This window comes from Melozone crissalis, unplaced genomic scaffold (assembly GCF_028551555.1).
Source record: "Melozone crissalis strain CALT ecotype California unplaced genomic scaffold, PUWL_Pcris_2 ptg000005l_1, whole genome shotgun sequence".
Lineage (NCBI taxonomy): Eukaryota > Metazoa > Chordata > Aves > Passeriformes > Passerellidae > Melozone > Melozone crissalis.
Genome location: NW_026535783.1, coordinates 18,077,118 through 18,103,770, shown reverse-complemented (window position 1 = coordinate 18,103,770; position 26,653 = coordinate 18,077,118). Strand labels below are relative to the sequence as shown.

General features: G+C 36.6%; 1 protein-coding gene across 1 annotated transcript in view; it reads left to right on the top strand.

The window, feature by feature from the left end:
* SRFBP1 (serum response factor binding protein 1) overlaps window positions 1-26,653 on the top strand; it is a 67,624-nt gene that overhangs the window by 10,670 nt on the left and 30,301 nt on the right. The window contains exons 2-3 of the mRNA XM_054284772.1: window positions 11,677-11,765; window positions 12,719-12,791. Coding sequence (XP_054140747.1) covers window positions 11,677-11,765; window positions 12,719-12,791 — 162 coding nt within the window. The remainder of the gene's footprint in view (window positions 1-11,676; window positions 11,766-12,718; window positions 12,792-26,653) is intronic.

Here is a 26,653-nt window from a genome sequence, read left to right as displayed (position 1 = left end):
GGATAGTTGTGTGCAAATGTGTTGTAGATTTGGCATCTTGGCAACTGATAGAGAACAACTTGTGGAAAGGTATTTAAATTAATGAATAGATGTCAGACATCTGGAAGGGATATTTTAAACACTTTATTTCTTCTACTTTCCATACTTGTCCTTTTCCCCAATTTCTGTTGATATCATGAAGAAACTTCTAGGAAGAATGCAGATTATTAGATTTTTGGGGTTTTTTTTAAACCCTGACTTTCCCATGTGTTTGTGTTTATGAAGAATTTTCATCACGAAATTGTCTTGTTTTTTAAACTGACTTGAGGGAATATGGAACACTAACTGGTATAACAAGGCATTTCTCCATTCCCACTAGCAAGAATTCTTACCATCCTTCCAAAAAGACAGAAGAGTAGCTTATATGGTAGTGCTACTTGATTTTTTTAAATTTCTTTTTTTTTTTGCATAAGTCTGTAAGTACTGAAATAAAGTTCCCACAAAAAATATAATTCATAGAGACATAATAGTAGAAAGCACCTTGAAGGATGAGCAGTTTTTCTGTGGGAAGTAGGATAGTATTTCAGAATTTGTCAGGCCAATCATACTGCAGCATGTTTGAAGCCAATGGAAGTTTTCCTTATGTTCTGGTGATGTTCATAGTCTTTGTTTAGAATATACATCCTGTTTGGAAGTGTAAATCAAAAAGATCTGTGATGCAAATTTGGATTTCCCTTATATGAGGTTTTTATCAGAGTGTGTTTCCTGAGGCCATGGCTTTTGCTGGTCACTGGCATACTCTAGGTCTGAACACGAGTTAGTTGTACTTACTTGCACTCACTGGATGCATTTCGATACTTACTTTTTTTTTAAGAAGAAAGGCAAAAGTACCAAATACTTTGAAAGTCATAAACCACAAATACATCTTTTCTGATTTCCCTATTTTCTTGTTCTCCTTTCTTTTTTTAAGAAAGGATTTTTTCCTTTAAAAATGTGGATACAAAATCTTTCTTATTTGTTTCTCAATAACTATTTTCCCAGGCATGAGAAGAAGGTGGTTATGAATTTTTTGTTATTATTGTTTTTAATTTTTTTTTTTCCCTCCTGGAAGTCCACTCACTCATTTTTATGTGATCAGTGTTTTAGATTTAACATCATTCTATGCTTTTCTTATTGTGCTGTGTCATTCCATGACATACCACTCTACTTACTTCCTGTGTGAAGTGTTTTGTTATGGTCTTGTGATGCTACTTTTATAGACAATTTCTTTGTCTCTCTAAATGTTATACATGTCATATCAGAGCATCCGACAAGGAAGCACAGCCTTGAAAGTTACAGCTTAGAGAGGAGAAACTTCTATTGTTGTTTTAAAATACACTTGCGGGACTGAAATTTCTTCAGGCAGTGAGGAAAGTGTGATGGAGAGAGCTGCTTATCCCTCCAAAATGTATCAATATGGTGCTGAAAATTAGCTGTAACTCTTGCAAGATGTAACTTGAGGCGTGGTTTGCTTCTATCCAGAACACGGACTTTGCATGAGCAGCAGAACTTGATCGCTGTTCCTTTTGTTGGCAGTTGATCATCCCCCTTTTTTATGGGAATTTTCACATACCTAATTAGCCCTCCAGCCTTTTTCTAGTACTTAGGCCTCTTCATACTTGTGTTGACAGAGGGCAAAATTTACAGAGGGGGAGTTTGAAGAAAAATTAATTTAAATTTTAAAACAAATGTAATTTTTCTTATCATAGTAAGATTTCATAATGCAGGCAAAACGTACATTTATGGTCAATCTAAAAATTGTGGTATTTAGCTAGTTTTTTTATCATTCAGATTTAAGGAGAAATGGAACATGATTTAGTAGATATTTCTTCAACTTCATCATTCCTCTCATGATGCTGTTTTATTTCATTTAATGAACTTGAAACCATTTTTCCTTAATTATTCCTTTATGGTTGCATTATAATAACAACAACTATATAGTGACATTGTAATACAATTTTTGAAGTTAATGGGTCTTACTACAAAATGAGTGTTGGTGTTGAATGACAGATGATAATAATGCATTTTCCTGGTAATATTAAGATACTAATATTTGTCAAATATTGTGATGCTGTAACATTGTACTGGCTTCCCATTCTTTTCCTGGCCTCTTGGTGCATGCGACTAGTGCAAGCTGAGGGCAGTTGAAGTAACTATAAGAGTATCTTTCATGAACTGTCTTGCACAGAAGAAGCTCTCCTTCTTCTGTCCCATTCAGCAAGTCATCTGTGTTCTGATTTCCCATAAAGTTTCAATCATGACATTAAATCATCAGTACAAACAATGTGATAAAAATAAAATGTATTGTACGTGTAAGTTGAGAACCAGCGATGGTTCGCAACTGAGAACCAGTGATGGCCTGGCATGTTACAGCTTTCAGTCCAGTATTCCATAAAGCTTCATATAGTATATGTAGTATAGATCATGAGTTATTCCTCTGTCTCTTTAGTTTTCATTGTGTTGTCCTTGGGTTTTGTTGTTTGTTGTGCTTTTGGAGTGTTCTCAGTAACTGCAGTTATGGCCCTGTTCCCTGCCCGTTTAGACAGTCAGGGGAGAGTGTTCTGTGGTTGGTTCAGAGCCACATGTGCTGGTGAACGAGTATGCATGTACTGTTCTCAGCCAAAACGGAAAAGACTTGAATTCTGTGTTCTGCCATGCTGATGTTAGTTCACAACTCCTACATGACTATCAGTTTTCACAAAACATGTAGGAGCTGTGATGATTGGTCAACCTTGATTTCAGTTTAATAAGCCCAAAAGTTTCCAGAGATGGATACTGACAGACAAGCAGTGTGCTAACAAAGCTAATTTTCTCAGAAACCAGGCTAACAAATATTATTCCAGAGTACACAGTTTTGACATTCTGCTCTTTCAGAATAGCTGAGAAAAGTTGCAACATATTAGTGCTCAAGACTTGAAGTTTTTTGTGGTGACTTAGGAGGCCGTACCACCATTTATACTAGCATCTCTTAATCCCAAGCCAAAGCAGTCACACCACCAAACATACCTCCAAATTAATACTGGAATCACTGTGATTGAATTTGGTGTTTGTTAGGGGCAAAGGTTCATATCCAGTTTTGATGCAATTTTCTTTTCGTCATGGCAGTTCAGCTCTACAGGTGTGGATCATGTTTGTGACCAATATAATTAATGTAAAAAAATTGCATAGATTGTTTATGAGTCACTAGTCAAGCTGTGCTTCAGATTATGCAAGTAATGTAGACATTCATAATGTTGCCTTGTGATCAGTGCTCTTTTCCAGCTGCTTTTGAAAGGTTCACCATTTGAAGAAGGATAGAAGCCCTCAGCACTCTTACTGTTTATTCATGTGTGTTCACCCTTGTAATTCTTACGTCACTACTGCAGGTTCTGCTGTTACTGTCTTTCTGTAAAGTCAAAGGTTAAGGAGGCATGAAATTCACGTGTGAGTTCTAGCTAGAGCTCTGGTCTGATTAAGAAGTCCTAGACATCAAAGTCCATTGAGTTGAGCTTGTCTGTATTGAATGCCTTGATCACGTCCTCCTTCAACATTCTACAGAAATATTTTTAGCAGAGTGATAGCTGGGGGTTTTCAAACTTGCTGATCAATTAAATATGGTTAGAAATTACCTTCAGGCAGTCCTCTGTTTTAGAAAACATGTATAGTTTCAATTTCCATGTGGATGAAGTGATATATCTAATATAGCATTTTGAGGCTAGTTTATAACAGTTATTTCTCATCTGGACGTTTACAACTACTGATGTGTATTTAGGGTCTAGAAATGTGTCTAGCCATCTCATGGTACTGGTTTGGACTTGAATGCTTTCTGAAGTACAGCGTGGAGTCTGACTCCATCCAGTGAGACACTGACTTTGAAGCAGTAAATCCATTAAATTTTGGCAACGATCAAGTAATTCTAGGCTAGCCTTACTCCTTCCCAACTGTCTTAGATACTTGGAATTGCTTTTCAAAACCTTTAGATGAAAATGATCTTTTTTAGCATTTCCGAGTACTCACTGTGGTTTCCACTTGGAGAAATTACACTAGAACTGACAACTGTTCTCCATGCAGGAGGAAATACAGTGCTAAATGGAATAAAGAAACCGATATTTCAGTGCTTCAGTTGGGAAAGTACAAAGAAAGCAGCATGGGCAGACTTTGGAGGAAGGGTTTGACAGTAACTCACAAGGGGTGTGTGCATTACTTTTCCTGTGAGGAAGGTGGAAATTCGCCCAAGTGGGTGGTGTGCTTTTATTCATTTGTCCTTAGCAAATCCCTTGGGAAAACTGACAGAGTGAGCACCCAGAGGCCTGAGAAGCTGCGGGTGTTTTGTTTTCCGGATGCTCTAGCCAACAGTGGCATTTCTGTCGACTTTGAGCAGCAGGGTGAAATAATTTAGTCCAGAAGAATTTACCTCATGTTTAAGGAATTTTTGTATGTTCTGATAGTTGTATTGGGATAGAGTTGAACCCACTTGATTCAAACTGGTCTCATGTAGCTGCAGATGGCAAAGGCAAGATTAACATGACAGTGGTGTTGATTAACATGATGTTGGCACAAACAGTAATTGAAAAACTCTGTTCCTTAGCACTTTCTATGTTGGGATTTGATCTTTATATTAAATGAAGAGATAGCTCATTTTTTGTAATCTGATTTGTTGTGGTCCATATCTCTGTCTTGTTTTGAGTTCTTACTTTGCTCTTTGTGCTGGAGCTAGGTAACATTTATGTGTCCATACAGGAAAACAGTTCAGGAAACTGATCTGGCTGAAAATTCACCTTGTTTTGGTTTTTTTTTTAATATATTCTTTTTTGCAGTATATATTTGTATAAAACTGTTCTGGAACTGAGCACTGATACTGCTCACAGGTGTGTTTTATGTTTGTGTTTTGTGTTTGTGTTTCTTGCTGCCTTTGCCACCCTACTTACATGTGTTTTTATAATGAAATGTATGAAGCTGTATTAAGTATTTCTGCCTAGTTCCACATATTTTGACATGCATAAAATATATACTGTAATACAGGATTCTTTTTGTAAAAAAAAAAGGAAAAAATAGAACTTGGCAATTGCTAGCTTTTCCTAAGAGTCTAAAAACCATTAGATATTTCAAGCTGGAATTCCAGATAACAGAGAGAAATATTTGTAATGAAGTTCCAGAAACATTTTTTCACTTAGATTATTCACTCATAAGATTATGTACTATTGTTAGTTCTGGCTAATTTGTGATCCAACTGCAGGTGTTTTGAATTTTAAAACTCTGTGTTGCCAAATAGCACCAAAAATTAACATTGAGAATACTCTGTTGCCATGGTAATGTCTTTGTTAGAAGACTGCCAAGTAACTATAAAGTGAAACCAATGCTTTTGATGTGCCTGAAATTAGGAAGGGAAAGAAGATCAGTAAGAACTGAAACATTACTGAGTTCCATGGCTTTTTTGCAGGTATTGGAGAGACCTTAAATATTTATCTTAAACTTTTCACTTTCTTTTTATTGCTTGATTTGAAGTTTTTAAAGCTGGATTTCTTGCTTTGACACTTGCTGATGTGAAACTTAAGCAATTTGTAAAGATTTGTGCAAAAAGGCCACTGTACAAAACACAAGTGATTTTGGTGTATTTTTAGTGACTTTTTCCCTTTCTACTTTAGCAGCACTGTTTAAACTTGAGGGAGTTCAAAAGTAAATCTTTTACTGCAGTAAAATCTAAAAGCTATTGTGTACCTACAGGCATATAAAAATAATTTTTTCCTTTTGCTTTGAGCCATTTTGATTCTAGTAGATCAGGCTCTCATTTCAACCTCCTAGGGTTCTTTTGGCATGAAGGGAATTTATGAGGGCTCAAGTATATCCTGTACCTGAAATTTCATCTTTTTCCTGTCATTCATTCACTAGACCCTGGTAAATGGTAGTTTGTCAACAGCAATATGATAGGCTATATATAAAATAGACTTTTCCTGGGACAGAATTAATGGCCTTGGTTCTTGATGTTTTCTCCTTGTTATCGACCCTCATGTCAAATAAATCCTGTTAGCCTGGAGAGTACAGGAAAAAACTGAAATGGAAAAGCAAGCTCAGAACTACTGTCTTTTTTTCCAGGCATCAAGTGATAGAAAAGACATAAGAGACCTTATATTGCACCGTATATTGAATTTGGATGTGTCTATGCAAAATTATAGAACACTGCTTTAGGATCATTGTCTCCAAATTGTAAAAGAAATATTTTTGCAGTTGTGTCTGCAAAATTGTCTTGTTGAAGACAGTTTTCACAGACACTATACTGTGTTGAGGGAGAGGCTCTAGGCTTCTGTTTAATGAGTGTGTATTTGATGAACATTATGGATATTTCACAATGTTTTAAACTCTTATAATAAGGGTTTTTTCACTAGATGAGGTTATATGCAGTGTCCTTCCTTGAAGAGAACAGAATGATTTGTCTTTTCTGCTTTCTTGTACCAGAACTAGGAGTAGATTGTGTGCTGGCATAAAGCAGAAGTGGATGAAGAAATTCTGGTCTGTCTAGTGCTGGTTGTTTAAGGATTTAATAATTTAAGTGCATTATTGGGTCAGGACCAAAATATTCAGTACCTCGTGGACTGAAGCCCAAGAAGAACAGTTGTATATGCTTCAGACTGCTCTGAAGAAAAGAACATGTCCATTAGTTTATTGGCTTTCATGCATTTTGGATAGCTGGGGCTGACTGTGTAAGTTAACTTCTATTAAGTTTAGTTAAGAAGAATTTGAGATATTCGAGGTCCTTCAGATATTTTCATATACGGTATTAGCTTTTGTATGTGGTAATATTAAAAAAAGCTTTTCCTTCACAGTTGTTCTAGTATTTCAGTGTTGTTCGAATAAAATACATTCAAACAAGTCATAGGTAGAAACATATTAGTGCTTCTCTCAATCCATTGGATTTTTTTTTGTTTTGAGTAATGGTTTGGTTTTGGGATATTTTTTTTTGTCAAGTACAGTTGATACCATAGTTCAGAGTAGACACGTACCTTTCTTGATACATCTACAAATCTTTAGTCACACTTTCCTTTTTTGTTTTTCTAATTGGCTGAACATTAGCTTAGTTTGGAGTCTTGTTGCTTGTACAGACCTCAAAACAAGTCTCAGAAGTGGCCAAGTATAACATTTTATTCTAATGTAATGCTTGTTTGAGAACTTTGCTGCTGTTGTCTTAAAAATGTGAAGGCAAATATCTTTGACTAGTCATGTGAATTTGAATGTATAATTGTACCTACACTGTCATTTTATCCATATTCCTTGGTGTTTTTCTGCCATCCCTAATATGAGGACTGTTTTGTGGTAATACAGACTTTCAGAACCTAAACTAGCCTTCTTAATGCTTTATCTAAAAGTGCCTTACATTTCTCTTAAAGAAACTTGAAAATTTTCAAACAGGTATTTTTGGAACAGCTTAATTATGTGGGAGGCTCTTAAAATAACTTCCTCTTCTATTATACATATGTTTTGTCTTGTATTATGTAGAATAACAGCGTCCCATTAATTTAAAAGGGATCATGTCTGTGATCAGAAGCCCTTTCCTAACACTGTCTAACACTGATTTAGGAATTGATTCAGCCCTTCCAAGACTTTTGTTAGTCAAAAGTAATTTGTAACTGCAAGTGAAATACCAGTGTCAAAATGGAACTACTTCATGGAAAAACCCTAGAGAAGACTTAAGAGGTACAATTAAGTAATTCTGTATCAGTTTCTTTCTGGGCACAAGAAGGGCTTGGACATGCTGAGGATTGGGAAGGTCTGATTGAACTTCCACACAAAAATACAAATCTCTGGGAATGGCTTTTAACCCTTTGGAGTCAGGTATAACCTGAAATAGAAAGCAAAGTAGTTGAAGTTATTGGATTCTCCCTTTCTCAGCTGTGCATTCTGGGTCAAATACAGTCCTTGTGATGTCTTTAAATACACATGTGTTCTTTATTATTTGATAGAAATCACCCTCTTGGTTTGACATGTGCCCTCTGGTGTCTTTGTACTGTGTGAGTGGTACCCATACATTAAAGTTGGGGCTGTTTTCATTGCCAGATGAGAACTGGGAGCGTGTGCCAAGTATCATGTTAGCGTAGGCTGTGCTGAAGCCAGCAATTCCTGTTACAGTCTCCCTCAGTAATGCCCACTCCTAGGAAAAGGTGAGTTACAGGAGAGTTTCTAGGTCTTGTCTGGCTTGTCATCTGCTGATCCCCTGCTGTGCTCTTTGTTTGCCCTTTTTAGAAAGGGCAGCAGCAGCTCCCATCTGCCTACGGCTTGAAATGGTTTGTGTGCTGCTGGCTGGTACATGTCAATGCTTACTGAAGGTGAAAGCTGTTGGATTGATGGTTGCCTCTCTTTGAGGAGAACCATTGGTTGTGGAATTTTTTGGTCTTCATCTTTGTTTAGCATCTATAGTAATATAACTACATTTTGCATTTGTTTCGTGAAAGGGCATAGTGCTGAATGGATGGTTTTTGTTCATAACCATAGCTTTTGAAATATGCTTATGTGCATTCTATATGTTACTACCTAGGCTTGTTTTCAAAAGTGAGTTCATTTCCTTTGTAATTTCTTTTGTATTTAATAATTGATACGTAGTCTATATTTACTATTACTTTGATATCATCTATTAATAATGCGTGAACACAGACATTTGGTAGCATTAATGAGGAGGTATAGTTTAGTTGTCTCATAAATAGTATTTCCAACAAAGTAAAGAACTGTCTCTTGTTCTTTCTTCAAAGAAATCCTTGAAGTGGTTATTTCCACATGCAATTGCAGACTTCCTTAATTTCCAGGAATCCTAGATCCTAGAGGAAATTGTTTGGTTTGTGTTTTGCTTGTTTATAATTATTCTTTAGTGCTTACTGTCACTGCTGAGTACATTAAAAATCCTTATTGCCTAGTCTTAAAACATAGAGTCTGATCTGTACTTAGACTGCTGCCTTTTTATGTTTCAGTGCAAAGACTTCTCCTTTTCTTACTGTCTTTCCTACCTTATTGTGAATAAATATTTGTTATTATTTTTTGAAATATGACTATGACTATTCTTCGTGGTGTGTTGGGTTTTTTTTTGTTTGTTTTGTTTGTTTTGGCTTAGTTTGGTGGTATTTTTCCTACTGATGGCAAGTTGCTGCTCTCCTTTTGTAATATAAGAGAGCAGGGCCTACCCTGGTGGTCTAAGCCCCATTGTTTCAAGCACACTGTAAATCTGAAGCTAAACTTTTTTGATTTCTTTCCCAAAGAGCTGACTGCTTTCTTGAGAACGTTATGAGTACTTCCAAGAACAGAGTTGATGCATACTGTCCCGTGTGAAATAAGTGACTGGATTACTTAAATTGATACTCCTAGTCTGCCAAGGAATGAATACCTTCCCTCATTCCTGCTGTCATGTCTATACAGCCTTCACTGGCTGGCAGCAGAGGAGGCTGAAGTTTGGCTCTTGTAGGCCCTGGAAACATGCTGTGTGTGCATTAGTATTTCTATTAAAAAATACCTGACAAAACATTTTTGAGAGCAAGTTAAATATGCTTCATGTTTGCATACACAGTAACTAATATGTAAAGTATGAGTTACTTAAATTCCAGTACGTTTCTAGCTTGTGGATGTTTTTAGTGGATGTTAAAAAAAGTAGAGAATAAAAAATCCCAAACTCAAAACAACCTCCCCACCCCAGACGTTCTAAGAAGGCATACCCAGTTTTCCTCTGACTTTCCAAACATTCCATTGAATGTAACAATATGTATGTATAGTATTGAAGTGGTGTTCAGACAGAAGCTGCATTTTTTTCTTTCTTCCTTTAGAAGATGTACTATAGGGACATATGATAATTTCATTCAATATCTTATAAAAAAGAAATAGCTACATCTATCACCTTGATGGCAAATGGTGATGTTATTGGTTTCTTCCTTAGCATGTAAAGTCTCGAGCAGTGCTGCTGTGTAGCAGAAACTTGGCACTTGGTGCTTTTTGGCATGTGGTTTCTGCTGTAAACTGAAACTTTTGTAGGTAGATCTGTGTGTACAGTTACTTTTACTAGGGTAACTAAGGTAAGTACTGACCTTTGCTGTAACAATTTTTGGAACAGGATGCCACATTTAAGTCAGCTATTTTTATCCCAAAATCCTCCCTTACCTTTTTATTTCTCATGATGCAAGTGACTAGCGCTGCCCCCGTGCAATTCCCCTCCCTTGCTTCTCAGAGGAGTACTGCTTCCCATGTTCGTTCACTTGCCTGGCAGAGGCAAGGCTGACAAGTAGACATGCCCCTCTCTGGAAATTGTTTTGCTCTGATTCAGCCTCCAGTTAAGCTACTGGTGAATACCATTCAGGCTTAACAACTTGATTCAATCAGTACTCTAAGCTACAACCATAATCAGTTACGCAAAGGATGTGTTCTGCCTTCCTTTTGTTTGCTTAAGTATCACCTTTATGGTCTGTGCACAGGTGTATATGTACTGGCCGACTCCCCATCACAGGTGTGAAGTACTGCCTGTGAGCTTTGAAGATTTTTCTGGGTTTTTTTGTTCAAGTCTGATGTAGGTTTATAGTACTAATATTCTTGACCTAACTAGGTGGTAGAGTCGTCATCAATCTGTCATTTTGATGTTATTGCTGAGAAATTAGAATAGAAATCTGACGTAAAGAACTTCTTTGAGAAGGAGATGCCAACTTAATTTTGGAACTTATTCCACTGGATAAATTTAAGATAAATTTGGCTTTGGTCAGGAAGACCGATTCTTTTTGTTTGTTTTAATATTTCATGTTATTCTAAGTTTAACAGTCAAATATATCATTTTAATAGACATAGTAAGATACGTATGTATAATTAAGGGGGAAGTTGAGTTGTAAAAATAAAGCATCACTATTGACTCCCTGTATCTGTAGTGTTCACCATTAGACAGCACCTGGGCTTAAGGTTTCCCGTTATGGAATTTAATTGCAAAAGATTGGAAAGATTTCTTTGTTCATCCTATCTATCTAATAATAATAATGAGAGTTCTTTCTTTGTTATTGGGGGTGAGAATTAAGACCAAAATATAATTTCTGAATTTTCTGTAAAACTGCCTGCTTTAAATTTGGAAACAGAGTAGTCGATAGGACGGCAGGTTGAGACAGACTGTAGCAAGTTAGAAACCACTTGGACTTTTGTTTTGAACAAGAATGAATTCAAATATATAACAGGAATTTAATATCTCAAATTCTGTTCCATAATAAATAATGTCAATTTTTGAGAGTCTTTCCTTAACACTTGAAGATGTTTAATAATTGAAATGCTTTTATTTATTATGCACCAATGGGCTTAATGTACTGCTGGTGTTTCTCTGGGACAAAAGTAAGCTAAGTGAAGGCAAAAGGTGAGACATTTCAAATCCCTAGCTCAGTCTAGCTCTAAGAATAATATTAAAGTATGGCTAGTTAGGAATGTCTTGTCTTCTATTTAGACCTCAGACACATTTTTAGACTGTTGGTTATTCTTCTGCTGATGTTTATGGAAGCAGTTTGATTTTAATGGAAATCTGAATTCATTAGAAATGAGATTTGGTTAGCAGGGAAATGCACTCTATTTTTAAAATATTTCTCTTTGTTGAACTAATTTCTAAAATTTAAGTCAATGTAATGAATGTATTGTATATGGAACGTAATCAAGGAAAACAGTTTCTAATGTCTTCCATATTTCTCACAGGTTGTGAAGATGAGAAAAGATGTGAAGAAGGCCAGAGTCCTCACTATTCGCAGACTAACCAGACACATCGGGAAACTAAAATCTAAAAAGTCAGTTTTAAATAATAATGGGTTTTTGTGGTTTATAAATAAGGCACTGTTTTAATTGTTTTCACAAAGATTGAAAAATGGGAGAAAAATGTACTACATTTAAAACTTAAGGCACTAAAACACATATTTGTCTTATTTTAACTTAATTTTAGACTAAAAATACAAATTAAAAGGAGTTTCATAAAGCAGAATTGGGATTACCTTTTAATGGGATTTAGTGTATTGGAAGGTAATCTGAATCAGTTACAGAACCTTTTACAGCACATCTCAAAGTGTCATATTTCATGTTTTAGATTATTCTGCTGTTGAATTTAAATTGCACCAAATTTTCTCACTGTAGTTGTCTTTGGGATTGTGTAGCAAAACATACTTCATTTGCATAGATATACAGGTTATACTTGATTATTAGTAATTACTAATAATTAATTATTATATGAACAGCTTAAACAATATATTGTAGATTATGTTTTTAAAGATTACTGGCCTGAAATAATTTAGCACATATCTTAGAGATGGTGTGAGATACATCTCCTACTGTGTTCATAGTGTAAATTGTGAGGATACTCTCACAATTTTAGCAAGTTGGCCAAAATAAGAAGCAAATCCAATGAACTTCCATATTTAAATACTACAGATCTTAAAACAGATTTATATTTGAGACACTGCTGTCACCCATTCTTGATATGAATTGTGGTTTTCTATTTTCTGATACAGTAATTTTTGTTTTTCACATAGTTGTGCTAAATCCTCAGTGTTTCCTCTGCTGTTCAGTACAGCAAAAGCTTTAGGCTATGTTCAACTCTTTGCTGAAATGTTCACTTGCCAATAAGGGATTGTGTTTGTGCACCATCTCCTGATTTTTTTTTTATTTTGCTACTTAGTGTTGCTAGAGAGGAAACAAAGTTACTAAACTGAGATTTTTTTTTAAAAATAATTATAGACTTCATTTGCAGGGGTTCAGAAGACTTGAAATTAAAGAACCAAAAACGAGTTGAGAGATTAATAGAAGAAATCCATGCCATGAAGGTAATACAATGTTTAAATAATTCAGTATTAGAGACAACTATTTTAAGTCTGTTTTCTGAGACTGTGTTACTGAAACTTTAAGTATTTTCAGAGTAAGCTTGAACATTAACACAGCTAGCAAATTGTGAGTATTTGCATTTGTCAAGGTGCTAAACAATTTGAGTCTAAAGCGTTCCAGGCCAAACATGAATTTGCTTAGCAGTGTGTGTGGTGTTCGAAGTTTTTACTGTTACAGTTAAAGCACAGAATCTGAAGTTCTTGTGCCGCTCAGGAGTATGGGGAGGTATTTTGTGTGTCTGACAGTACAGTATCCTCATTGTCTGTCCTGCAAGCTCTGAATGTCATGCCATTTGTACACTTCAAATTGTAGCTTTAAGGGACTTGAGTCAGATCTTTTTTTAGCATTCAGCCTTGCTGTTAATTGATACAGTGTTTGTATCTAATATGTTATGACATCAAGAAAATGCTTCAGAAATTTTATAACTTCATAATGACTCGTGCTAATCTCTCCATTTTAGTTGATACCACATAAAATTATGTGTGGTGAAATGAGTTATAAATTCCAATCATAGGACTTGAGCACAAGTCATATATGGGTCGTGACAAATGTTTTCTCACAATATGGCTGTTTTGATTATTTCCTTGACAAGTGTAGTTGATAACTGTAGTGATTAAATAATTACACTACTATTTTGTGCTATTCTGGGAGCACACAGTATTTCTGTTTGTTTTTAACATTTCTCTCTTCCTTTTTTCAACCTTAGTATTCAAAAATGGCTAATAACAGGAAAGGCTTCATTGACCAGTTTAGATTTGCTTTGTGCCAAATTGATCAAGTAGAATCAGAGGGATTTTTAGCTTAATACTTCTAGGAAGAATCTTCATAAACCAGCAAAAGGGAAAAGAAAATGGGCAGCACTGCTCAATCACTATGACAGTAATATTGAGGCACTCTGCATTACTGACTTGCCATCAGTCTTAAACTTGATCTTGTATTTGCTTCTTTTTCTATGTGTTTTTGGGTTTTTTTAAATAATTTGATTACGTTGTTTTTTAATGCCACATATGTGTGTCTCAGTTTCTAAGAGAATGATCATCAGGAGCTGGAGCACTGAGCTCAGAAGCCCATGTTTTTTTATGGGGCTTTTGTGAGTGTTCTTGAGGGGCTTTCACTGCAAGATTTGCTCTGCACACATTTACCAGGAGTCTTTATTTTGTCCACATTGTACTTTTCCTGCCAGGATCAGATCATGCAGACGTCTTAAAGCCTGCTTGCACTCAGGACTGTATTGGCCAAGTACATTCAAGTGTTGCTTCTGTTGGCATGAACATGTGCAGGGCTTGTAAATGGTAGCTTTAAGAGTGGCTGTCAGGGGTGGAAAGACTTGTAGCCTAGAAAGCTGAAGGTAAGTTTTGCCCTGAAATAGTTTATAGAAAGGGAGGAGTTCTCAAAGTAAGCAGTGGAGAAGGAAGAACTCTCCTCCTTCCTGGGTAGATGCACTTAATTATCTGTAAGTTGAAATTAGTAAATGCACTTGGTTATCTGAAATTTTAAGTGCTGTAAGTTGACTTTATTGTTAAAAGCAATGCACTGTTATATTAATATTTAATAGGAAGAAGGTTTGTTTACTTGGAGATTTTTAGACTTCAAAAATGCATAAGTTGACACTTACTAGCTTTACAGGACGTTTGTTTCTTAAATGAAAGAAAAACTCTTGTTTCTTATTAATCACTACCTAAAAGGCACTAGTAGTATATGTATTTTTTCAACCACTGTTGATTTCTGTACTAACAGAGATTTTTAGAGTTGACATTGAATTATTCCTCATTCAGCATGGAAGAAGTGAAAAAGACAGCTTTCACACAAACTAGTAATGTTATTTCAGATGACTGGAAGATTTTATATTGGTGAAATCTCACTCCCAGCAACCTTTTGTCTTAAGTTATTAATCATAAGATTAATAAAAAACACATTCACATAACTCAAATTATGAATTTGAGAATTTTAAAGAAAAATTGGACACAATAGAAATAGAAAGTGATCTATAAAGTTGCAGTTTAGAGCAACTAAGGTTTGAGTTATTCTAGATTATTTTAACAGTTTTCGTGTGTGGATTTCAAACACATGCTAGGGGAAATTCAAAATCCTTTCAAAGTTGATGGATTGTGTGCTGGATATGGCAATTTTTTGTGTTCTTTAACAGCAAGAAGTTGTCCATTAACTTCTCGTTATGTGTTTTATCTAAGAAAAAATGCCTCTTCTCTCTTGGAGGATGATTAGTCTTTAGGAGCTGCAAACTGCAAAGAGCAGTTCAGTGGAAAAGACAAAAAATCCAACAAAATAATTACAGCAGCCAAAGTGGTTTGGAACCAGAAAATGGATGTTGCACCAGAATTTGATAGTGTGTGTATTTTCAGGACAAAATATTTATTGAAGTGGTAACTTACAACTTCTGGAAATTCTTTGTTGGTTGAAGGCCTGAAGCTTTCTGTAGGTTTAAGAAAATAGCGCAGTTTTTTTCCAAGTTCTTCCCAGTTGCCAAAGTCATGGTTTGACACTGGCTAAGCACCAGGCACCCACGAGAAAAACTATTCACTCATATTCCTCTGCTACAGTTGAGCATAGGAGGCAGAAAGAAAGACTCAAGGACTCATGGGTTGAGGTGAGAATTAGGAGAAAACATTCCAAGGGCAAAACAGGCTCAAAACTCTAAAAGGTATAAAGAAAAATTTGTTAACATAATTTAAAGAGGTTAATTAGAACTCAAATCTTGAGAACATTTTCCTCCCTCCAGCCTCTCCTTCTTTCACACTGACAGTACAGAGAGGCAGGGTGTGGGAGTTTTGGTCAGTTTTTCATCTGAAATCTTTCTTCAGTTTGCTTAGGGAGAGTCTCTTCTGCTATGCCGTGGAGTCCTTCCCATGGGAGACAGTTGTCTGTGAACTTTTCCAGCGTGGTGCTAATTTTGATGAGCAGCAGTCCTGCCCAACCTGCTCTAATGCGAGTCCCTCCCCCAGGCAAAAGAGTTTTCCCAAACTACATGGTGTGGGTCATATTAGTTCATGGGGGTATATGTAAGTCTTTGAAGGATAAGCTGCTCTAGTTTGGAAGCAACATTCCTTAATCTCTGCAAGCAAGGGTCTGCGCTCTCTGTTCTGGTTTCCTATTAGACTACAGCTTTTCAGCATGCACCTGCTCCAGCATGAGCACCTTTTCTCACAGGCTGCAAATGCGTCTCTGGATCCCCCATGCTCTTCCTGAGTTACCAGGAAACAGTTTGTTGTATTATAGTCCTCACCATAGCTTGGAGAAAAATCTCAGCTCCGACATTTGGAACACCTCCTCTCCCTCCCTCCGTTCACTGCAGCCTTAGTGTTGCCATGTTGTTCTCCTCATGTGTCCTCACCTTTTCCTTTTCTCTGGCTTGGAAGAAAATTGTTGTCTGTAGGTTGGTTTGTTCTCAAGTTCTGTCAATTGGAAATTTCTCACAGGGTTTTGCAGTGCTGAAAGGTTGATCTCGCCTGGGCTCTGTATCGGGGAGTTGCTCGTTATGCCCCTCGCTGTCCGACGTGTGCGCCCCGCTGGCAGTGCATGGGCTGTGCCAGCTGCCGCGATGCTGGCACCATTTGGCAGCTCTCTTCATGTGGGGCGCTAAAAAGGAGAAGCTGCTGCTGCCACCGCTGCCCCTGTGCCTGCAGCGTGGCTGGCTGGAAGCAGCTCAGCGGGCAGAGTTCACTGCGAGCTGTGCCGAGGTGCCGTGCTGCATGGTCCCAGCACCTCCCCACCCCGCGGAAGAACAGGAGGAACTGAGTGTGTTTTTTGCCTTCTTAAATATATCATTGCAGAGGTGTTACCAACTTCTCTAATTGGGTCAACAATACATCTGTCATTACAGCCTTCAATTGGCTTCTCTGGGCATAGTAGAAGCTTAATGGAGCTGCTCTCAGAAGATGCTTCTGTGGCTTTCCCCATCCCCACTAAAAGCCATTGTGTTAAACCAATGCACAAAGATGCCTCTTTCTAAACATCAGTCCTTTTTCTTCCATCATCAAAAACAGACCCAGACCTCCTTTCTCCTTATCATATGTCCAGGAAATAAAAAAGACCCACCTGAAGACTGTTGGCACCAAAGTCTTTGGAAGGACTATATGTGTTCTGATGACCACAGAAGGCATTATTGGTGGATTCCATTTTACAGGGAGTTGGGTTCAGTCTTAGGGAAGAAAGACTGAATGTCTGCAACCTTGACACAGTTATGTGTTTACTGAAGTTTTTAATGCAATGGCTTAAGTTTCTCTTACTCAGAAAAAAAAAATCGAATGGTTTGAAATTCTAATCAGGGACAATTCTTTGCTTTCTTAAGAATTACATTTCTCAGTTCAGCTGCCTGTAAATTTTTTGAGTCTGCAGCTCAGCAGGATTTCTCTGAGTAAAACAAATTTGAACTTTCAGTTACAAGATTTTAAATTCTCTTTCTAGATCTTTTCTGGATTTTAACGTTCTTTAACTTCTCTTTCTAGTTTGTATCTGTACTAACTACAGTCCGATACAATAGGAAGGACAAAACGCTTACTGTTACTTGCAGTTGTATTACTGATTCTCAGGGATGCTGTTTTCCTGTCCTCAAGTAAATTCTGAGCAGACAGGGCTGACATAATAATCACTTTAAACACACTGTTTCCTCGAAGTGAGATGGTATAAGATGCTTTCACTTTTTTTAATAGAGTGTCCATGTCTTTTTTAATATACTCTACATAGTTGCGCCTGCACAATTCTGCATATATATTGAAAATCTATGAATTGTTGGTGCTGGGCTGTGATGAAAAACCTTTTGTTACTTGAATTTGCAAATAGTATATATTGTATTATTGTTAGAATGACATTTAAACATTTTATTCTCTATATTTTCATTGTTAGAACTAAAGAAAAAAAAAATCTTAACCGGAAAATACAATTAAAAGTGTCTCAGGCACAACAATCTGATGTAAACACTGTGAGAAATGAGAGCAGTTAAAGTTCCAGCTACATGGATGCAGGAACTGGGTTAATTGCAGGAGTTCTCAAGGCTATTGGAGTAATACACTGGTTTTTGATTTCTTCAGTTTTCATTTTTCCAAAACTGTATAAATATTTATTCCAGAATTCATGAAAGATGGTAGAAAAGAATGGTATGATCCTTTTAGACTTCTATGAAATATAAAATTCTGTATACTTACAGATACTTTTTTTACTTGTTTGTCAGGCTTGAGGTTACTATCAAAATGGATTAATTATCCATGGTAGAGTACTGCTTTCTATATTTAAGAAGCTGTTATTTTTTGGAAGTTTCTTGACACAAAAAGAACAGATTGTCCAGTGATTTCCTAGCAATGTGTATCTTGCATTGAGTTGTTGGAATTTCTTGCTGACGAAAGATCTTAATATAATAGTTGTTCCCTTACCAGGTGTCTAGGTGTACTTTTGCCTTTATATTGCAACAAAAATTTTGTCGGTATCTTGTCATCTTGCAACAAAAATCTTATCATGACATAGCAAGATGTTGCTATATCATGTTTGGGCGATGCCCATTGAGAAAATATGGACAAAAGGCAATTTGCAGTGCTTAAACAGAAAATGCTTCCCATTTGTCAGGAATGAGCAGCAGTTGGTTTCCATATTCAAGTGTCTTGGAAAGATATGTTCTCTGTCCTGAAAATTATTGCTGGAGAAACAGGGATTTTAAGAATGAGGGATTTTAGTACACTTAAACCACAGTATTTATCACAGAATAATGAATTCAGTACAAGAAATACAGGAAAAAAATAATGCTTTACATTACTTTATTAGTTTTATATTCCAGCAAGATGTTAACAGAAGTAGACTTAAATAGTATGGTTTTGAGAGCCAAATTATTTTATAAAAGTAGAACCTCAGTTTGAAGGTTATTTTCACACTCATTGTCCTTGGAATGACAGTCATTCAATTTCCTGAAAGTAATAGGTGTGGAATAGTGGTGAGGTTGAGGACAGGGCTGGGTAACTGATGATTTTTGTAGTAGGTCTGCTTTAAGAACTTGGTAGGTCTTTCTTCTCATACGGCCTTTTTGCGTGGAATTTTTATATCCTAAAATAGTAGTCTTTTTTGTAAATCTTTGTATCTGTACTAACTACTGTCATTTTCTTCTAGCAGTATTGTGTTCTTTCTTGGTTAATGGTTCCATCTTGGGTAACCTGGCTTTCAGTTAACACCTCACTGTGAAATTGTCTTAAGTCAGAGTGGAAATAAATGCACTTTTTGGCTTTTTTTTTTTCTCCTGGCATGTGTTTCCTACAGTCTTGCATATTTTCTTTTAAAATAGATAGAAAACATTCATCCTAGTGTTGTAGAATCTTTGATCTTTAAAAGTTTTTGTAAGAGTAATGGGAATTGCTTGAACTTCAGTGTAGTCAGCCTAGGAGCAGTTCTTCATGCTTCTCAATAAAAGGCAGAGGCACGGGTGGTTTGGCTTCCACCATGGTGTGGGCCAGATGCCACTTGTAGACAATTTCAGGGAAGGAAGAAGGGGTAGAACTTAGTTATTCAGCCCTCCTTCAGTGGAGCAGTCCAGATCCTTGCTTTGGTGCAGGTGTCTTTCCATCCATGGTGGTGCATTCTTTGACAGTAATGCAGGAAGCGTGGGGCTTTGAGTGGCAGATATATCCATGTGTGCATTGGTCAGACGTAGGTGTGTGAGGAGTCAGGCTGCTTGTGCTCTCAACAGCACATTCTACTTTGCCAGCAGCAGTTCATGGCTGTTCTGGATGACATATGCCTTACTAGGGAGTATTATTTTTGTTAAAAAACTGCATATTAGTTCAGTGGCTATCTAAAATTATGTTAAGGTTGAAGTAAAAGCTCTCCCAAGTAGGGAACACAATCTAAAGACCACTTAACATAATGGAGAAAAAGGTGGTGTGGATAAACAGTGCGCAAACACTGAATGAAACAGAAAATCCACCAAAGGTGAAAGCAAGAACAGACAGCTTGTGATGAATGTGGAAGACGCTGTGATGATGATGTGCAGAGATGATGTTAGTAAATACGAAATTCTGCTGGATTTTCAATTAGTGAGGAGTGTGAAGCTCTGCAGGAATGGGTTCTGTACATACACTGCAGCAGAAGTAAGGCTAAAGGAAAATAAGAGTCTACAGCTCAGTGTGGAACTATGGGAAAAGGTGAGCTATTTAATAATTATTTTTTTTTTAATTTATGAATAAGAATGAGGAAGGAATGCCTCATCAGGAGCCTACATGTCTCCTCAATGTATCCACTTTATTTGAATATTCCTACTTACAGCCTTTTTTGATTCTCAAAATAGTGAGAAGGAAGATTAGTATAATCAGTGGCTGAGTTCTGTTATTAATCTTTATGGCATCTCATACTCTTTTCACTGATACATTGCTTCTGTTCATATTTATGCTAAAGTGAGAAACTCCATACTTAATATTCTTAACTTAATTTTCCTAAGCTAGTCTTGTGGTTACTTCTATTGCAGGGTCAAAGTATGTTGAATGAGCAATCTCAACATGAGAATACTGTAGAATATGATACTTTCCTTTTTTTCCTTTTTTCCTAGATAGCAAATATAAAAGAATACTTAAAATTGTAAGAAAGACCGACAGAAAAATTAGTGTGGGATCTTGTACTATACAGTTTTAATTTGAAGGAAGAAAATATCTGACAGCCATTCTTACTGTTTTATTACGTTATGATAGTAGAAGTTATTTGGCTTTTTTAATGTACTGAGATACTGTCCTGGATTACATAAAGAAAATGGGCTGCATGTCTTAAAAATAAAAGTCAGTAAAAACATCATCAGCTTCATTTTGAAAACTTTATTGTTGACAAGATACTTAAGTAGAAGCAGCTATTGTGGTTCTTTCCTTATGCATTAGATTCCTGTTAAAAAGTCAAAACAGATCACAAAGGCGGCTTTTTATTGGATTTGAGACATCTTAAGGAAAATATTAGAGTACGTTCTAAGTGCAGGTTGTCGACTGACTTAAAAATATAGCTTGCAGATGAAGCTTTTTCTAATGAAGACTTGCATAAGAATTTTACACTCTCATTTTTTGTAAGGATGCAGAATAAGACATTTTCATTTTTTGAAAAAATAAGACTTGCAGATGAGACTTCATCTCTTTTCTGAATTCTATGTATTTTCATTGTTTATTTTAAAAAAGAGGCAACCTTTGCAATAATATTAAAAAAATGCAACTTGTATGCCTTTATGTGAAAATGAGTGACAGCAAAAAAAAGACTTAGTATTAATCAAAATAATGACAGAAAGGTCAACTTGTTTCTGCACTCATTTTGAAAATGTTTATGTGCGTTCAAAATAGATTTTTTTTTTTTTTTGTACTTTTTTGTACTTTTGACTTCTTTCATGATCCCAACATGCATTTCACTTTACTTAACCAGTTTGGGCCTTTTCTTAAACATCTCCGTAATTCATGAGAACCTAAATAAAGAACATTTCTGTATGTACTGCATACTTTTGCTTTGTATTTTGATGATCCTGTGCTGAGGTATTGAAGTCGTTGTGAGATCTCTGAGACCATTCTAATTAACTTCTTGCTGTATACTAGCTGGTCTTTGTACTTAATTTATTCTGGAGAAGCGAAGAATAATACCTGCAATCAACAGTGAATCTTCTTAGTATGGTGGATAAATACTAAACTGTCTGAATATCCTTAATCAACTGTTCTTTTTTGTCCTCTTTCTTCTGAAGAAATTTTCCACAGAAATGAGATAATTTGAAGGGTTTGTAGTGGGAGGGGGAAAGAAGTTGGAGATTACTCTAAATATCTTTGTAGTCCCTTGGAAATTAATTAATTCAGAATGGCAACTGCAGCTGCTATGACTTCCAACTGATGCTTTTGTGTGTAAAATCTTATTTCCCCCATGGCTTCTTCCTGCTTAAAAAAAAAATGAAGTCTGTTGGGAACATAATGCTAATTTAAATATGACTTCAGTGCTGCACAGATGTATTGGCACTTTTATTTAGGTGAGGATTTAGTGAACATATAGATCAATAGTAAGAGGTAGAATATTGGTGCCTTTAGAGATGAAAGTCATGCCTTGCAAATCAGTGGGAGGTCTTTGAAGGAGTAAATACATAGTACATATTGTTGGTTTAGTCTTTACATTGTTTAATATTATGAAAAAAAGCCGTTGTCCAGCTTTCACCAAAGCCTCTAGTGGTTTTATGTGGTTTTAGTTTGTTGGGTTTTTTTTAAGTTGTTCCTGAATATGAATTTTCTCCTTTTAGTCATAGAGTTAAACATAGCAAGCAAAACAGAAGAATAAATGCTTGGCTTTTGTAGTGTTGGAAAGCTAACAGTGGAGTTTTGTGCTGGAAATTATTCAGAAAAAGTGAATGAATGACAGAGCTTGATGATTCCAGAATTTTGAGGTAATGAAGATACTAATACTTAAGACACTGCAGAACTGATCAGCTGGGCAGCTAAATGACTGAAGAAATTCAATGGTAGTAAATGCTAAGTAGTACTTGTGGTGGTGGTGAGAATTACATTTCCAGTACTTCATTTTTACTGGATTGAAAGAAATTGGCTTTTGGCGATACCACTAGGAAGTGGATATCAGAGTTACCATACATATCTATGAAAATACTAGATTGCTCTGCCTTGTCTTCAAACAGAAGACAGTCTGTTCCTATTAAAATTGTTTTACTGTATACTGCATAAATCGTCTTTGTGTATGGAAAAGCAACCAAATAAACTAGTAAAGTATAAAGAAGAGTGTCAAGATTGATCATATATGGCACAGCATGTGCATAAGGTGTAACAAAATCAGAGGAGGATTCTCCAGGTTATAAAGTGAACTACTGATGATGGAGTTCTACACAGTTCACGTATTTGTCCTGGATAGATCTTGTTGTACCAGTGTTCTTCTGAGGTGGTTTTAAGAGCCTGTTTAAAAATCTGCTTGTATTACAACCAAAACATTTTTTTGTTTCTTTCCACCTTTACTCCTTATCCTGGGCAAATCAGGTGACAGGTTTCTCTTGCGGAAGTTTCAAGATCTCCAGGAAAGGACAAAAACTAATTTATTTTTTCCTCTGTGGAGCTTGAAGAAAGGACTGGAGTAGGAGTAATTCTCCTGGAGGCAGTGCATACTGGGAAAAGGAATAAAAACAAGAAGTTCTTTCTTTCCTGCATGGTGTATAATCTTTGAACTCTTATGCCCGCTGGAAGCAGACAAAGGGGTTGTGCATACGGGGTCTGTGTATTCACGTACTTCTGCTTCACGCTGCATCTCTCCGGGTTCTTCTGTCCCCACTATTTGTTTTTGTTTCCGTCTCGGATTTCAAACCCGACCGTAGCGGGTGGGGGTTATTACACGGATCGCACCCATTTGTCAGTCACTATCTTGTTGCTGGGGAATGCTGTGAGCATCTAGTGCGGCCTTTCGCTGGCTGCCCCGGTGGCGCCTCGCTGGCTCTCGCCGCTGCCGAGCTGGAGCGGGGGCGCCGCGCCAGGGGAACCCCGCGCCCTCTCCTGGACGATGGTGCTGCCTTCCTTCCTGCCTGCCGTCCATCCCGCCTGCCCGCCTTCCTGCTTGCCTGTCCGCCCGCCCGCCTGCTTGCCTGCCCGCCCGCCTTCCTGCCTGCTTCCTTCCTTCCTGCCCGCCTTCCTGCCTGCTTCCTTCCTGCCTGCTTCCTTCCTGCCTTCCTGCTTTCCTGCCTTCCTGCCTGCCCGCCTGCCTGCCTGCCTTCCTGCTTTCCCGCCTTCCTGCCTGCCCGCCTGCCTGCCTGCTTGCCGTGCTCACTACAGCCGTGCTGCTGGCAGCCGCTGCCGCTGCTGGCAGCTGCACCGAATACCGCGGATAGTAACTCTAAACCCCCGATGCTTCCAGCCAGCGCAGGGCTGCTTGGAAATATGTTAACCCTCAAGTCGCATGTGGTTGTTATTTTATTGTTAGGAAAGCACTGTGGAACAAAGTGTGTCAGTACCATGAAAATGCAGATTGCATTACAGTGCAAGGGAGCACTGACATTCAGAACTAAGGGATGTTTGAAGAAAAAGGAATATTCAAATAATGATAATTTTTGGCATCATGCTTGCTGTGCTTCTAAGCTTGTTTTGCTTCTCTTTTTTGTCATTTTTATATGCTTGTAATTGTAGTTTACTTTCATGATACCTTCTATTTTGAAATTGTCACAAGATTGTAGACTTGCTAATTGCTTTCTGTATGCTGAGGTGAAAATAGTGACTGCTCTCTGAATGTAACTACTGAATCAGATGTGAACCTCCAAAATGAAACAATTCGTTTAATCTAATTGACAGAATAAAATGCCAAGTTCACAGTGTTCATCTCAGTAGACTGATGTAATTGCTGGCATTTGACTTGCATACCTCTTGAAATATTAAATTAGTTTATAAACGTGGCAGAAAAGAGTGGCTTGTACTTGCCAAATAAAGTTTGGGTATTTTACAAGAGCTCAAACTATTAGCCATGTTAAGTGTTCTTTTGGGGAGTTGTTTTATTCATTTTGTTTTGTTATTAAAGAATGAATAAGTAGTCTTTCCCTCAACTGCTTTTTCTGCTTTTAGAAGAGGTTATGCACATAGAGGAATGAGGGCATTTAGCTTGAGGAAGGTAACCATTTGTGCAAAACTGTGTTTATACGAATGTGGTGTCGATTGGTTAGATATGTATTTTTGTAACTTTAATTTTCTAGAAAACAACAAACCCAGAAAACTATAAAATTTTGTATTGTGAAACTTATTAGATGAAAATTCACTGGTTGACACTAAATTTCACTTGGATCTAAACTGAGACAGCAATACTGTAGACATTTAGTAATGTTTAAAACTGGTGCCAGCAAAAACCTGACACCAGTATAGTTTACAAAAAGAACAATTGCTAGACAAGTTCCTCTTGAAGTACATTCTTAAATTCCCAATGATTAACTGTGATTTTGGAGTTGTTTTTTGGGGTTTTTTTTGACTGGTTAGGAATAGTTAATTTGCATCAAAATCAATTGTCCTTCATTCATCTAAAGTGGGGTGATTCCTGATCTTCTGATTTTCTTGGGAAGTTGTATTCTGGTAATTTCCTCTAGTGATGTCTTTGGTTTTGTTATTTTAAAATATGAACTAAATTTTACCATTTTTTTCTTAATCTATTTTGTAATATTTCTCTCCCAAGTTGTTATTAACCCAGCAAGGTTGAGAATTAATGATTTCAAGAAAGATTACTTTTTGATTTTGAGATATCTTATGTTAAAATCAAAGATCAGTTAAAGCAACATAAAATTCAATACAACTTCTGAAAATTTTAGGCAGTAGATAAAACATGCAAAGTCATTAAAAATACATTAAATGTCTTTGGTGCATACATCAGGAAAATAGAAACTGTAGAACCATTTCTTCTTATGCTTTTCTTCCTCTTTGTTTAAGTTATTAATTAAAAATGCTATAATTACTTTTGAACATCATAATAATCTTGAACCCAAGTGATACAGGGGAATGTATTTGAATTATAATTCACTTAACCTGTCTCTTCAATTAGAGAGAGAATGTCTTCATTTCTACTGGATATAACTTCTGTTTTCAGTATAAGATGATACAGAACCAAATCATCCAGTCAGGTCACTGGCAAAAGCTTTGTTGGCTACACTGGTGAAACAAATAAAAAAAATCAATGGAATAATTTTTCTTACTGTGCTCTTGCTTTGCTGTAGTTGTCTGTCCTTTATGACACAGGTATGTACAGTAAAACTTGACTTCCACAGAAAGCTACGTTTCTACATACATATATTTTTGGACATTTATCAGACTTGCTGCATTGACTTTAAGCTTTAGCAAAGGCTAACTTCTTGAAGTTATTTATTTGTTTCTGAATATGTGCAAACTTCTGAAATAGTATTTAATCTTAGATTTTTATTTGAAATCTGCTAGTACATACATGTCTTTGATAAAGCTTTGAGAAGCTTCCACAACATGCAGAGCATTGTTAGTCGGAAAGACATTCCTACCCCCATTGTAATGGGGCATCTAATTTTCTTAGAATAAAGAGTACATTAGTAATGATGCTGATTTGTTTTGTTTATATTAATTTTGAGCGCACATGTGCCTCAACAACAGTCTTTACTTTGTCACTATATTACATTGCATTAGATAAAAAGATCTTTGCAAACACATGCACCCCACAGTGATTAGTTACTATCTTTTATGGTCTCTTACCACACAGTAGAGTCCTGTGTTTTTAAGAAGATTTATATGATAGCACCACTTAGATTTTGTGTTCTTCTGTAATTTGAAAAGCAAGAATTTATGCTGGTGAGTCACCAAAAAAATCCTGAATATAGCTCTCAAAAATAGATATTTTTTTTTTCTATCTGAAAGGTGTAGGCTCTGGCAAAAAGGTGCACAAACATTGAAAATCCTCGGTGTTGTCTTGCCAGGAAGAATGGCAAGTCAGACTGAATGAGGTAGAGAGATCTTTTTACCTTAGTGTGAGTAAATTAGGTAAAACTCATCTTTTATTTCTTTTTCTAAGAACTTTGTAGATGTTTCTGTCTTTCTCGAGTATTAAAAATAAATGGGTTTAATGGCATTTTATTTAAATCCAGCATTAACTGTCTTAGTAGGCACAGCAAGGCCCTTGCCTGTGTGGTATGAGTGGATTGTGGTAACAGAGGGGAGCTGAAGTGCTGAAGTTTCCCAGCACATCCTCTGCCCTGAGCCCCAAGTGTGGTTCATCCAAGAACTCCAAGAACTAGTCCTCATTTCAGCTGCATGGGCCAGCGAGTCAGCTGATGCTTTCAGGATGGGTGAGTGCAGGTTTTTTCCCCAATGACAGTTAAAAAAAACTA